A 14,957-nucleotide genomic window follows, 5' to 3' on the forward strand; every position below is an offset into this window, starting at 1 on the left:
GGTAAATCCTTCACAATCTGTCAGTTTTCTGCACAGGTTGCTCAAAGAATAGATTTAATGGTTCTACATTGAACCTCTTTTCTATATTGCTTATGCGTTCTCATCTGGCAGAGCACTGCATCATTTGGAACAAGCCCTGTATCGTGGGTAGACCTTCTCTACTGAAGAGATACTGATTTCTGGCAGGGAATACTTTGTGGGGGAATCTATGTGTATCTTCTGCGTATATTTTGAGACACAGTGCCTAAGAATACAACACAGAATATGATAATACAGAATATAGAGAAAAAAAAAAAAAAAAAAAAAGTGGTTGATTACCATTTGTATTTTTAGTCTCCTCATCTCAGGAGAATGCCAAAACCAACTTCAGCAGTCATATCCATCTGTATTATTCCTCATGTCAGTATAAAACAGTGAGACAGTTTCACAAACTAGATTAAGAATCATAGTTTATATTGCAGCATAAAATTACTAAAATTGTGTATAAATCTGTATTGCAGATCATACGTTAATGCAAAAGCTCCAATTTGTTTTTTTTTTTTCACTTTGTCTGTTTAAGCTACTGGGCAAGTTGTTGCATGAATAAATATATTTTCTTCCTCTGAAACTGTGTAATATTAAATGCTGTGTAGTTGGCATAAAATATAAGTTGATCAGACAGACAAAGATTATTATTCTGACAACAGCATACACAAGGGTATCGTTGTACATTGAATTTCAGTGTGTAATATGGTATAAATCTTCATGAGAGCCTCAACTTTTATTGGCTGCACAGAAGGTGCTTTTCCTTATTAAATACGGGAGATAGCCCCAGGGGATTTTGTAAAAAATATCTTCATCCTTTTTTTTTTTCTTCTAGTCTCTGGGCCCTGACAGATACAGCTGGGTAAGCGTTTCTCCTTTGACTGCTTGGCCACAGATACAGCCATGCTTTGGCACTCGAGCCCTCATAATGCTTTGCCTCAGCAGAACCCATCAAATCCCACAAAATCTCCACCTTTCCCATCCCATAAATGGATATGTGCACGCTCCCTACATCCTGCAGGACAAAAAATAGCTTACTTCTCCAAAGCATTACCAATGAAGTACTAAATTAATAGAGGTGTGGGTTCTGCTTCTCTGTTCTTCCTTGATAACATCAACAGTCTGCATCCTCTCATTACGATTGCTGAGGATTTCCAGGGCATGGGGACACTATCAAGCACCTTCACTTCCATGCCCTGCACAACATGATGATGCTTTCTTGAATTTAAAGTACATGAGTTATTTTCCTGGTCAATGCAGGAATACTGCCTCTTTTGTGGAAGTAAGTAATTCGGAGATTTTCAAATCCAGTGCAAAAGTTTCTGTAACACCTTGTTCCACTTAATAGTGAATAAAATACCAGTATATTCACTGAAATGGGAACCGTACAGCCATCCTAGGTAAAAACCTTAATTACTCAGCTGTGAAGTGATGGTTATCTCACACAATGGGTGAGGTCACTGAGGATGAAGGTAGAGCTCAGACCTGTGTTCCGTCTTCAGATTTGCCGAATTCAGGGCTCACTACTAGAACACCAAAAGCCCAACAACAACTTTTTTTCCCCCAAAATGTATTGTTCTTCATCACGAAAAGTTATCAGTTGTGATATTCCAGACTCTTTTAGAGCCCATGTTAAAGGAATTGCCAATAACATTTGGATGTAATTTTTTTGTTAAAAAAAAAAAAAAAAAGAGTAATGAAATAAAAGTCTGACCAATTGCCTAAAATTATCTTTCCTATCCAGGTACTTTGTGTTATAGCTTTATAGCACGATACACTTAAAATTTTAGGCCATACTAGTATTTTTTATATCAGTACCAGCTATAAAATCTATATGCATCACCTTTATAGCATAAATTAGAATGGGAATTAGTGTTAAAGGAGACATTATTACTGTTGTTTCTTTGCTACTGACTTGTGTATTACTGTGTTGAGAGAGAACAAGAGTTCTAAGAAGGATGAAAAAGAACTATTTTTCAATCAAAGGAACACGAAATTGTATATATTGTTTTCAAAATTAGCTATCACGCGTAAAGTTATATTGCATATTGCTAAATATTAAAAGTAAGTGTGTTTTTACTTGCATGTTCCTCCAAATAAGGTCACAGTGCTTATGAATTTCTCAGCATTAATCTTGGCCAGAAATTCTGGTGCCAATTTATGGAACGATGACAGAAAACATTTCAAACACACCTACACACATGGTCATAGTCGATTTAAAAAATGCATGAGGCAAAACTTAAAGGCTAACTCACACTTACAGTTCAGAAAGTATTTTTTTACTTGCGTATGAATAGTTATTATTGTGGGAAAACCATTCTGATGAGGAAATGGTGAGTTATTCTGTTAACTTAAAGTGAATATATTTATTCACTGCTAATTTTAACCTGTGGAAGTGTTAATTTCTGTCAGCTGTTAATTCTCACTCGTACCATAGGTAATACGTAATGTTTGTAATGGTTTTCACAGCCTAATTTCCAAATTTTCTTCTGCTGGAATTGTGTATATATTTTCAAAACAGCAAAGCTAGGAGTAGCTATAAGATGTAGTACAGTTTGTTTTCCTGTATCTGCCTCTTACTATAATAACTTTTTAACAAATGTTTGCGTTTAATAGAGTGGGGTTTGCTTGTTTTTAGCTGAATATTTGTTTATTGTCTAATTGTTCTCTGGCTGTCAAACTGGCTGCATACCAACATCCAGGCAGCAGGGATTCGAAGCAGAGGAAATCTGCATGGATTTTCAGTAGGAGTGCTGCAAGCACTAAGTAGATATTAGCATATGGCGAGGTAAAGATGAGCTCTGAATGTTCCTTTACATTTTTCCATCTTGGTTTAAATTGGTTATGATCTGTATCCTTCTGCTTCTAAACACATCCTTCTTTTCTCCATATAGTTTCTTCTCTCTTCATCAAATCAGATTAAGGCTGGTTCTCCTTACTTTTATCTCCTTACTTACTTATATTTAATTGCAGTTCATTCACACCTCGTTTCTGCTTGCAAAGATTTTATAATTCAAAGCTGTGGACCAGAAATGTAACTCCTGCCCATGAGCAGTGACATGTCTGTGGGAAGGACGGACTTGTAAGTTACCTGTTTCTGGCAATTGCAGCTGCTGTAGCCTACCACACTGTCCTTTTTCAAAACAGATTTGTACTAACCATTCTGCCCTCTCTGGATTATCTGTATCTGCTTAGATTTCTGAAAGCACATCCATGTTGGCCTCACTACACGTTATTTGTTGTACACTCTGTGCCCACAGGAGGGTGGGCCATCAGGCATCGTGAGAATTAAGGGGGAGCATTTCTTCTGCAAATGCTGATCCAGCGAGAGCACTTCAAAAACATGATCCAGCAGGAGAAATGGTCACTGAGGCTGCTCTCCTGCAGGGTGTCTGCAGCTCAGAGTAACAGCTCTTGAATTATTAGCTGGTGTTGTTTGGCAGGCATCTTCTGGAGTTACTGCCAATGATACATAGGCAGAAGAAAGTATAATACCACATTGATGAATATGTGTCATTTCCCCTTCTTTCCCCCAGAACTGTATAAAATGGAAGTAATTAGAATGTTAGTAAGTATAAAGGATCAGGATTTATTTTGTGTTTTTCCTAGACTGAACAAATAATTTTTGTGTCTGCTTTACAGATCTTTCATTTGAAGAATGAACAGTGGAAACAAAATAAACGCTTACTTTACCATATTTGACCAAATTTACTGACCAAATTAGGAGAGAAACAGATGAGAAAGCAGCCTTTTTGTGCACTGTGCTTCTGCCACAGGCCAGCTGGCAGGACAGGTAGGCCCATGGGGTCTTGTGTGTCTCTACCATTCTTCTGTTGTCACCTTTCCCACTGTGGTGTTTGTGGCTTCTGGCATGTTCTTATATCTAATCTACAGAACTTGAGCATGGGATTTGCTTGAAGTAAAGAGAGAGATGTTGAGCAGCAGGGTTCCTGGTCATAACAATAATGGCTCTAAGTTAAATTTCAGACGGTAAAGCTATTCACACTGAAACATTACTTCAAGTTTATAATTCAGTGTTCCTGTTTTTGTCTGGTGGAAAAAGAACCTAAGATTTAAATTTGATGTGTTTTATTTTGACTTTGAGCATCTTTATGAAACACTCAGATCTGATAGAGGCTTGAGTAGTTGATAGTATGTTCAGATTGGGAAGCTCTCCTGCCTCCCTTCCTCCATACACTGAATCATGTGCCATTATTCTATCTTCTTGATTATAGAGTATATTAAAACCAGTATGAAGACTTCATGCAACTCTTTTCACAATTCAGTGTGTGATAAACGATATGATTTTGCTGTTTAGAAGATTGTTCACACTTTTTTCCTCTAAGCATATTTTCCAAGAACAATTAAGAAATAACCAAAATAACCATAAAGTCCCCCAGCTACTGTTCATGAGAATGTAGTGGCAGATAGCTGCACTGCAGTAATACATGCAAGCAGAGATGATGGCAGATGAGAACGGTCACATTAGGTGAAACTGATGGGTGTCGAGCCCATGTTCTTCCCAGGCATATGCAGAAGGAAAAGATGGGTCAACTGTGCATCAAGGTTACATATGTCTTAGCTGAGAAGTCGACATCCATGAGGACACGTAAGCTAAAGGCAGTATCTGTGTGCTTTATCACCCCAGACACCTTTGTTTTGTAGGATTTTTTTTCCTCTCTGGAAATTATGAGATCACTGATGAGATGTAAGCTAACACCTTAGCAACAGCTCTCCATCAGAGGTCCCACAGTAGAAAGGATACTTCCCTCTGTTGTTTTCCCTGATACATGATATTTGAGAGGCTTAACTGCTTGTATTAAATGCCAAGTGATCATTTTCTTTCATTTGCCTTGTGGCACTAATGATTACATGGACCTCTTTCTCATGAACTCTCAGTCTTTTCTTTTTTCCTAAGATTTCAATCTTGATTTACGTAGCTGTTCCTCATGAAGATTTCTGAATGATACTTCAAAAGTTTAGAGTAAAAAAAAAGTTCTTTTTCTAATGCTAAGTGATACTTGATTTGCCACTATTAATATTACTATGTTAATTAGTTCTTGTAGACTGGTGTAATGTTTCATTACCAAGTAAGACAAGGCCACAAATATTTAATGACAATTTCAATCACCTATTTCTATTTCATTCTCTGGCAATATAATCTCCAAATTAATTTTTTTTTCCCATGCTTTTGACTTCACTTTCATTTCACACATGGTCACAAATGATGCGTAAGTTGTTGAGCATGGAGTTAAGCCTCAGCGACATAAATTAGTCTGTAAATCTTGAGATTTGTAATGAGTAATTTTTTCCAGTGATTGCAGAAATGTAGAAGCATAGTTACAAACATGTGGAAGTGCTTCTTGAGAGGTATGCAAAGGTGCAAGGAGAAAACCTGGTTATGGCCCAAAGCAGGGGAAGGTGATCTCCTTCCATCCTGAGGGTAAGTGATGCTTTCAGGAGGCAGAGCACTGAAGGAGAAAGCTCTCCGCTCTTCCATCCTGATTCTAAAGCCATGTAACAGAGTATTTCCTCACAGCAATGCATAAGCTTTGGGTGGAGGACCTGCAGTGTTGTAGGGAACGACTGCATGCACTATTTTAGCAATGGCTTTTAAATGCCTGAGTTTGGAGAGGAAGACCCTGACCTCCCTAGCTTTAAGCAAGAAGAAAAGCAGACTTACAAGCAAAGGTTCCTTTGCTTGCAAGAGTCCAAGAGCAGCTTATGACTGAGTGAGAGTTTGTAAGAAATAAGCAGTAAATTCAGACCCAGCATCCTTCCAGGTCTGTAAGTTTCAGGAGTGAGAAGAACATTTTACAGAAAGAAACAAGATAACCTCAAACAATGGTGTCACCAAAGAGCAACTACCAACATATTTGTGTATCCAGGAAAACAACTCCTGGAGTATTTCCAAAATCACTTCTGGCTCTGTGTAAATCAGATGAGATGAATGCATATGCCCATGAATTGTTTAACTCTAGAAATGTCTTTTTTTTTTTTTTTTTTTTTTTTTTTTTTCCTATATAACAAATGCACAAAAGGGAATGGGAATGTTTTATAACTTGGGGTTTTAAATAATAAATAAATGGCTTCTACTGTCAGTTTGAGATATTTTGATGCTTTGTGTAATGTGTAAGATTGAAGTATACAATTTGGGAGGGAAGAATTATTTTTCTCTTTTTAAAGGGAATATAAAACCTCAAAAATAAGATAAAACATCTCAGTCTGTTTCTAAATACTTTGCATCTTAATACGGTTGAAGTTCAGGCAGTAAGTAATTTCTGAGTTTTTCCCTTGAGCTGCGTAGTTCTTTTCATATGTAATTATTCTCTGAGTGCATTAGATAATGCTATGGTTCCCACAGCTGTATACACATCTATAAATCATTAATGAGGCAGTTAACTGAAACAAAACTATAAAAGATTTGCATTACCCGGCAGAACCCAGCCTTAATTGACTTCCAGTTATTTACAATTAATTTTTCCATTTGGAATAATGATTGCAAGTAACTTCGGGTTGTTTTTTTTTTATTACTCAGGAATTAGATGCTGAATATTCATCAAAAGTTTTTACAACAGGATTCTGTCAGTGGACAGTAATGAGCTGGAGGTAATCTTATTTATACATACATGTACACCCCCAGACATATGCAGAGGAGACAGGAATGGGAGCAGAGGGTTTGTAGTAAAATGGGGACAGGAGTACGTGGGGTTTGGGGGGTTTCTGGTTTGTTTTTAAATCACATACCTGAGTTTATCAACAATGAATTTCCTTTCCTAATTTCAGCATCATCTGAAAAGCAGCACAAAGAATAAAGCTGGCTCCAACTCTGGCTGGAATAAACTGCATGCATGAGGAGTGAGTAAATATTTCTATCTGTCTTTCCTAGAAGACTATAAAATAGAAGCTAAGAAATAAATAATGTAGAAGCTATTAAGTAAATATTAATTCATTATGCTATTTAAAAGATGACTTTTGTAGAAATACACTGCACAAAGTAAATCTCTGTAAGCTTGTCATTATTTGCAAGGCATAGGCATTAAGGCCGTGAGTCAGACTCTGGACATGCACAACAAAAAGATCTGCTCTCTCTGCCATGTAAGCATAACTCTCATTGACATTAATAGGCTCTGAATGTGTTCATCAGGAAGAGATGTCATGTTCAAATTCCTAATAAAACTTAAGCCAAAAAGAGCCAGAGCCCATTTGCAGCAGCTGATGTTATCTTACATTATCTTTCCATCTTTAATTTTCAAAATGCCTAAGCAGTTAGATCCCATCAGTACTAACTGCTGGTCATTTCTCTGTTTCTGTATCTCAGCTGTAAAACCGTACATACGGAGGTGCATTGTACTGAAACCACTGTCCTTGGGAACTAGTCCTCCTCTGAGACTTAAGCAAACGGGACCTTTTTTCCCCTTTGCTAAGCTCATTGGATACCAGATGCATAAATACATGGTCAGGCTTGTTTCTTTCTTCCCCTGCTGCCCACTCCAACATACAGCTGTCATGCTAAGGAAGGAAAATACACTTCTTTCTTGTTTCAGAATAAGTAATTTCATGTCCTTCAATTTATATTTAAGTTTCTTTCCATTTTTGAAAATTGGGTAGGCAGGCTGCTCACAGCGAGGAACTGCAACTAAAGTCAGCATAGTGAGTGCAGAAAGGGGTGGCTGTAACGAGTATGAGATGCTTTGAATTCTCTGTAAGTTCCATAGACCGAAAGACAGACACTGGTAAATGGGGGAGGGTTTAATTCTGAGCAAAGGTGAACTAGCAGCTGCTTTCCTTGCCTTATCAATAGGTGCCAGCAAAAGGCCACTATAATTGATCTAGAAAATGTGGGCCCCATGACAATCAAACACGAGTAACCTTGAAAATCTTGCAATCTAGTGCTGAAGTAATTTTTTCCCAGGTTATGTTCCGCTGGATTATGTTAAGATGTGTAATGTAAAGTAACGTGACAAGACTAGACATGGGTCATTCAGTCTGTCAGTAATTCAGAGCCTGGCAAATTGGTCCTCCCTCTTCACCAGTCCATGAACTTCACAAATACGTAACTTATTCAGGCTGCACCAGCAGCACATTATTTTAGCTGGAATTACCTCTGCGACGTGTCAAACCTGAAAGGTTTTTCTCTTTGAAATCGGGTTGGTACCAGATGAGCAAACTGTATTATTATTTTCATTAAGCTACCGCATTCTGTCAACACACACCATTGGCAATTACACTGCAAATAATTGCACAGTTGACAAACTGTGCAGCAGAATTTACATGATCACGATGCTTCTTTTTGGGCTCGATTTCCTGGGGGTGGAGGAAGGCCTACTTTTCTTCTTGTAGCCTTGTATCTCCTATCACCTTTTATGCAGGTATGTGCTAGTGCTGTCATCATGGATCTTTTCTTTCACTGGCTGCAACTATTTTAATAATAGTTGAGAACTATTATTGAGAACTCCACTGAATTCCAGAAGGCATTAAACTGATCCACGCCTTCTTTCTTATATGCATTCAGAGCAGCGTGTTACTGCCTATCTTCAAAACAGGGTGCGAGAGAAACTAAGGCTTTGGGACTTCTTGAAAGTTTTCTTTGAAGAAGCCAAAAATAATGTCTATGAAAATGTAAATTTCAGCTGGTGAAAAATTCTGTTTATTTCAAAAACTATTAACTACCAAACATACGTAATTTACTTACCAGCTCTGTTATAAATCAGGAGTCTTAGTCCTGCAGTGCTTCTTATCACAATACCAGACGTCTCATTTTTCTGTGACTCCTTGCAGTGTTACGAGTGTGGCCTGGTTTTGATTTGGTTTCAGAGCCAGTGTCTGCGGATCAGCTCTGTGAATTAAATACAACTGCTTTTCTCTTTTTTCCTTTTTTTTTTTTTTTTTTTTTCCAAATTAGTGTGAGCTGAACATAATAAATATTAGAAGAAATAAAGGATTACAATCGAGGGGCGAGGAATTCATTTTTTTCGTTGGAATGCAATTTCAGAATTAAACTACCAGGAAAAAGCTATGAAAGGAATCACTGGTTTTTCCACTGCTTTACACGTTGTAGAGTCATTTCAACATGTGTAATGTGGGTGTCAAATGCTAATAAATCAGCTGTCAAATGCTATCAAATACTTGCACAGGTGCAAATGATCACATAAAATGCAAAGCACTGATCTGACACCAAAAATCTCTGATTACCATTTCTGTCTTCATCGGTTTTATGGAACTATTAAAAGAACCCCAGTCCAATAGGGAGCTTATTCCTTATTATCCAGGTTAGTAGCTTTTTTTTGGTCTCATTTCCTACTTTTAGCAAGTTTTCCTTTTTTTAAACTCCCATTTGACATCAAGAGAGAGAACGCAACAACTTACCTGGCATTGCTTTGGACTGATGTACTAACAAAAGCATTATGTTTCATGACAGTAAGAATGGTAGAACTGTTTTTTTTTTCCAGCCAGAGCATCTCTGTAAGTGCCCCAGCATCATCAACTGATGGCAGCACAGCTCTGGGAATAAACAGACTTGAGCTAATGGCAGGAATCGACAGGGGAAACATGAAACAGGTACGTCTTCTTCACAGACAGTGAAATATGACTGAAGTTAAATGCCGCATCCTACTAGGATTGGAGCCAGTTAAATTTTATTCCTCGTGTCTATTTATTCTTCTCTAATACCCATGTTTTTCCCCTTTGTATTTAGCCACTTCCATGTTGGTGGAGCACATTCAGCTTAGGCAAGTGGCCATTTGCTAAGATGAAAGTTTGAAGCAAAGCTCAGACCCTAAAATGAAAACTCTTCAGGCACTGCATAGACTGCAGCCCTGGGGCTGGGCCTACATGGTGATTCTGTGACAAAGCTGCTTAATGTCTGCATTAGGCTGCATGTCTGGAATGCACTTGCTATTAGGGATCGGACATTGTAATATTTATGATAAAAGAACTGTAATGCAACTGTTATTAGAAAGAAACCAGCATTCATCCAATTATTCAAAATCACCAAGCATCATACATTGTCTTAATTGTTCTTCTATGAAAAATAAGTGTGTGTATCTCGTTGGCTGACTGGAGCCCATAATACTACATTAGAGATAGATAGTTTTGGGTAGCTCTGAATGAACTTCCCACTTGTCTGGCTGTTCCATCACCACCATCTCTTTGATTCCCAAATACTGGGGATCTACTCTTCTATTAGGGAGCGCAAACTCATGGATGGCCTCACTAAACTAAGCCTGCTGGTTTTTAACATTTGCATGTTTAGATAATGACCTTAAATACTGAGGCTGTCCCAACTCTGCTGGCACACAGCTGGCTTTGTCTTCAAGGTAAGGTCTGCAATTAGCCATGCAGATAATCTGACAACATACCAGGAGCTACGAGTCCCTAAAAAGCATGAAGATGAGCAACTGAATTTTTAAGACAGCAAAAACATGTTCTTGTCCCATAACTAAACTCAACTCTATTGCAGCAGCCAAAGCAAAGAGACGGAAAAAGGGATCCACAACCCATTGAATGTAGGTTCAGCGCCGCTTCTGTGCCACTGATGCATGCAGTTTCATGGAAAGATATAGCATCCGATGTCTTTCTAGAAAGCATAAGTAAGTACTATAAAAGATCTCATATTTTTAGTATGGTTGTGATGATTCTGTGTTCACATTCAGGAGTTTGGATTATGTCAACAGACCCATAATGAAGATATAGTAAAATCTTACTGTATTTCTATATGAGTTCAGGATAATCATTCTTCTTGTCTTAAAAAATGAGCCCTGGTAAGATTTTTTTCCTTTTCCTTTTATTACCACACTCCAATTTTCATGGAAAGGATGATGTATTAAGAAGCTGGTGTTAGCTGGCCATCAGCAACAGAAATGGATGATGGTTTAATGGAAAGGGAGTGAGCTGCAGCATTTATGCTGTGCTGACACCGAATCGGTTCATTCCAATGATTTCTTTGAGGAACAATTATCAAAGTGTAGGAATTCATGAATTTTTCTATACATTCAGAATTTAAAAAATACTTATTGTTTTTTCTCCCCTTTCATCCCAACTTCAAATAGCCCAAGACTCCCTTACTTGCAGACAGAACTAAAGCTAACACTTTTATTAACAGCGATGTTAGAAGGGCCTGACCACCCATAGTAGGCACAACAAATAACCACAGCACATGGCATCGCTTAACAAAACTGCAGACCCCTCCCCATCTCGCTGCCAGGCAGCAGGTGGTCAGCAGGGGGGCTCTGTGCCAGCACTACTGCTAAAGCTCATGGCCACACAGGGCCACGGGGCTGCACACATGCACACACACACACACACACACGTGCACACACAAGTGGTGGTGGAGCTCAGCTGAGGCCACAAAGGAAATTCATAATAATCTGGGTTAGCCCATGATGTCATGTTACCAGGAATATTCTGTAAATAAATATATTAGTCGGCCACTTACTTGCAGATAGCAATTACTTAAACCAGCGTTCAGCTTTTAATGCACTGCCATTCATTTGTAACAGGGAGTGTTCTCGCTGTGTATGACTATAGATCCAGGTTTTAAATTGAGATTGGTCACTATTGATTCTGTTGGTTTAATGATGATAGCAGGGTGCATTACACAAGGTTCATAAAATTTCTGATATACGTGGGCCATTAGGGTGCCTGCGTTGAGCCGGGATCACCTTGTGCCACACTGCTGTAGTGCCATGGGGCTGGGAGACTTCATGGGTCCTGTGCATAGCGGGGTACTACCAGGAGGTGATAGGAAGTGAAAGAAAACAAAAAGGAAATCTTCACTTTCCTAGGAATGAATCAGTCTCAACCAGCCACAGCTGTTGCTTGTTCTGGGCCTTAATACGTTCCTAAGTGTTAGTTACAGGTGTGCTTGTTAGTTTCAGCTTGTAGCTCAAAGCTTGCTGTCTTGGTTTGTCAGCATTTATCAGGAGCCACCTAATAGGACTTAACAAAAGATTCACTCTCTGAAGTTTATCAGTTCCCTAAATCTCATTTACCAGTACTCTGACATTTAAAACTATTCTGGGAAGGGCAAATTAGAAATCAATGATGTGCTCATCAACCCTGCATCAATGCAGCTCTAAGAAATGTAGATCAGCCACTGAGGGAAAAAAGGCCGTAAGAGCCTTTACAGAGACCAAAGAAAAATGCAAAAAATGTGAACAGTTCAAGGGCTGAAATATTTAGTTACATTAAGTAAGTCTTTCTGAAATGCAACATCTTGACAAAGATCTGCCTGCAAAATCATCTGCAATTCCAGCACTTATTCAGGCGATCAATCAGAAATTATGCAATATTTTTTAAACAAGAAGATTCAGAAACAAATATGATCTATCGGTGGATGCTGATGGAATAGAAACGGGAATTGATAAATAATCATAGAGTTCAGTTTCAGGTGCTGCATTATTTAACTCACACAGAAGCTTTTATTCAGAGTGCTGCAGCACTCACCATATGCGGAGCTCTTCATTTCATTCATTTTTGGTCATTTAATCAGTGGCAGTGTGATGACCACAGTTATTAGAATGGCTGCAATACAACTAACGTGGAATGAACTGTGTTTGTACATCGTAAGACGTGGTGAACTACTCTGATAATTATTTAAGTCACCTGTGCATGTTTTTTGAACTGAGACCTGGTTAAGCCAAAAGGTTTCTCTGAGGGATCCAAAACCAAATTATTTTCTTCTACTGTGTTTTATATCATGGCTTGAAACTACACATTAAAGTTAGGAAAGGTCTGTCCAACGGGACTCTTTGAGAAGAAAACCTAGTGATGAAAAAACTGCAGTTCTGAACACTGCAGATATATTTGCAGTAATCCACATACATACAGCACATTCCCTGGAGATCTACCTAGTTTGCTTCGCTTTGCTTTGTTTCATGTGACAGTGATTGAATTCAGGGTGTAGAGGGCATAAATAGAAGCATGTATATATAAACTTGGGTCTATAAGTATTGTTCCTTTGACCCATGGATGGGAGTAGTGGATGCACAGGTGACTTGTTACTTACTTCCTCTTGTCTCAGCCACCCACGTCATGAAAGGAATCTTTCTGTTACCTGCAAAGTTTGGAGTATGTACCGTAAAATAATTAGGAAAATGTTTCATACCAACCCACCCTCTTTATTAAGTAAGTAATTTCTTCAAGTATTTTTCATAGTGCAAGTTATTGTTTTGTATCAGTACAATAACGATGGGAATTCACAGTCAAAAAAAAAAAAAAATTAATAATAATAATCTTAAAAGATTTCCAAAGTCAAACAAAAAAATTTTAATACTGTATTTTAGCAAGAACATTTTTAACAAAGAATGTGTACTTTAACTTAATATGGTACAACAGAGAAACCATACTTAAAAGTTTCCATTATCTAACACTCTACTGCATATTCATTTTTTCATCTTAAAAGACCAAAAGCCAAGCTGAACTGAGCATAAAAAAGCATCAATTATAATCCTCATATTACGTCAGCTATTAGGGTTTAGCTCACACTTCTGAATTGGTCATCTAATGAAAGGACAATTTTTACATCATTCTTTTAAAAAATGTACACACATTTCTTTTTAAAACGTAATATATATCGAGTATCTGCTTCAGTAAACAAAGCTTAATTTATAAACACAATCGAAACAGCTCCATGTTGAACAGTTTCAGTGATAAACTGGACTTGTATGATGTACAGCCAGTGAGGACCTTTGTGGCTTAAAATCATTGTGCCATTGCTATACAGTAATAGCTACCTCCTTAGGAACAAAAGAGAAAACACAACCAAAAAGAGTTCTTTCTTTGGGGGTGGGAAGGGGAAATAATTCCTGTATGTGCTTAAAAATACTAAAACTCCTTTCTATCTCCGGGGACCTAAAAATGATCTGTTGCAACAGGCTTGGTTTGGTATGGTAAGCTTGTAAAAAGTCTCAATATTTCTTAATGACAATACGGCAGTTTTCGATGCAGCAACAGTAAATTGCTTGAAATTGTCCTTCAAGTTTCATGCTACAAATCCTGTTCCTCACACAGTACTGAAGGCATCAAAGGTTGGAAGGGACATTTTTCATGAACTATATAGTCTTCAAATAGTGATCATTATACATTTTTCAACAATAGGCGTTTCCTTCAGTACATGATGGTAGGTTTGATGTATGTTCTGTTTTCTGTAGGGGAAAAAAAAAAAAAGGAAACAAAGTCAATTACAGAGTCGTGCATTTTAGAATGGATTGAGATGTAGGTGGATTTCCTTCATAGATCTGTGGGCTTTTGTTGTTGTCTCAAAACAAATGATCAGATCTGGAAGCGATAAAGGCCAAGTACAAATGGGATCTATTTTCATCGGAGAATGAGATGTCCAATGACAAAGCCACGAGAGGTGTTGTACTGCCTGCCTGCGTAACACAGGGTAACATGGCATCAGCTTTACAACCTACCATTATGATATGAACAAAATCTAGAGAACAGTGTGTTAGAATACAACTGTGCTGTATTAAAAATATCATAGAAGTAAACCGATAGCTGCTCTCTGGAGAACTGTTATTTCACTCAGAAACCTCCACTTCTCCTTCTAAATTATTGTTCTTTATTTAGGGAAACCAGTAGAAAGCCGCTTCCTTCCCTTGCAAAGCTATTCCTAGTTATAATACCCATCAACTGTGATTTTTCACATTAAGCAATGCTAAGTCCGGAGGAAAAATAAATATGCCCACAGAAACTACAGCTAAAACTACAGCTAACAAGAATCCATATTCTTCTTCATTATACAATGAATTATGAATTCACCCAGCTAAACCCGCAAGTACTGATCTTGAAGATGATAGCAAAATGATAATATTGAGAAGCATTTTGTATAATGTTGACATCTATCCCATTACTGTTTTACATATGCCAATACCGAGCACTCATAAGGAAAGAACAAGTATTGACCTGCTAACTGACACTGATCCTTG

At 37.9% G+C, this 14,957-nt stretch overlaps 2 protein-coding genes across 16 annotated transcripts in view; one reads left to right on the forward strand and one right to left on the reverse strand.

Annotated features, from left to right (window-relative positions):
- The window catches only part of LOC107312724 (uncharacterized), a 397,430-nt gene that overhangs the window by 371,229 nt on the left and 11,244 nt on the right, over positions 1 to 14,957 (forward strand). For 8 of the 10 annotated variants that reach the window (XR_014945158.1, XM_085544596.1, XM_085544594.1 and 5 more), the window contains 4 exons: positions 3,667 to 3,817; positions 6,563 to 6,882; positions 9,477 to 9,585; positions 10,487 to 10,616. Coding sequence is in view for 9 of the 10 variants with exons in the window: in XM_085544596.1 (XP_085400722.1) it covers positions 6,872 to 6,882; positions 9,477 to 9,585; positions 10,487 to 10,616 (250 nt within the window). In the remaining variant the exon portion in view is untranslated. Of the gene's footprint in view, positions 1 to 3,666; positions 3,818 to 4,408; positions 5,468 to 6,562; positions 6,883 to 8,321; positions 8,397 to 9,476; positions 9,586 to 10,486; positions 10,617 to 14,957 lie in introns of those variants that run through there. The other 2 variants (XM_085544601.1, XM_085544602.1) reach the window with 2 other exon arrangements.
- Positions 13,270 to 14,957, reverse strand: part of DACH2 (dachshund family transcription factor 2) — a 244,614-nt gene continuing 242,926 nt past the window's right edge. For all 6 annotated transcript variants that reach the window (XM_085544591.1, XM_015860389.3, XM_015860388.3 and 3 more), the window contains one exon: positions 13,270 to 14,171. In XM_085544591.1, coding sequence (XP_085400717.1) covers positions 14,134 to 14,171 — 38 coding nt within the window. In that variant the 3' untranslated portion in view covers positions 13,270 to 14,133. The remainder of the gene's footprint in view (positions 14,172 to 14,957) is intronic.

Source organism: Coturnix japonica, chromosome 4, assembly GCF_054131305.1.
Source record: "Coturnix japonica strain WE chromosome 4, WE-NBRP24, whole genome shotgun sequence".
NCBI classification, from domain to species: Eukaryota; Metazoa; Chordata; class Aves; order Galliformes; family Phasianidae; genus Coturnix; species Coturnix japonica.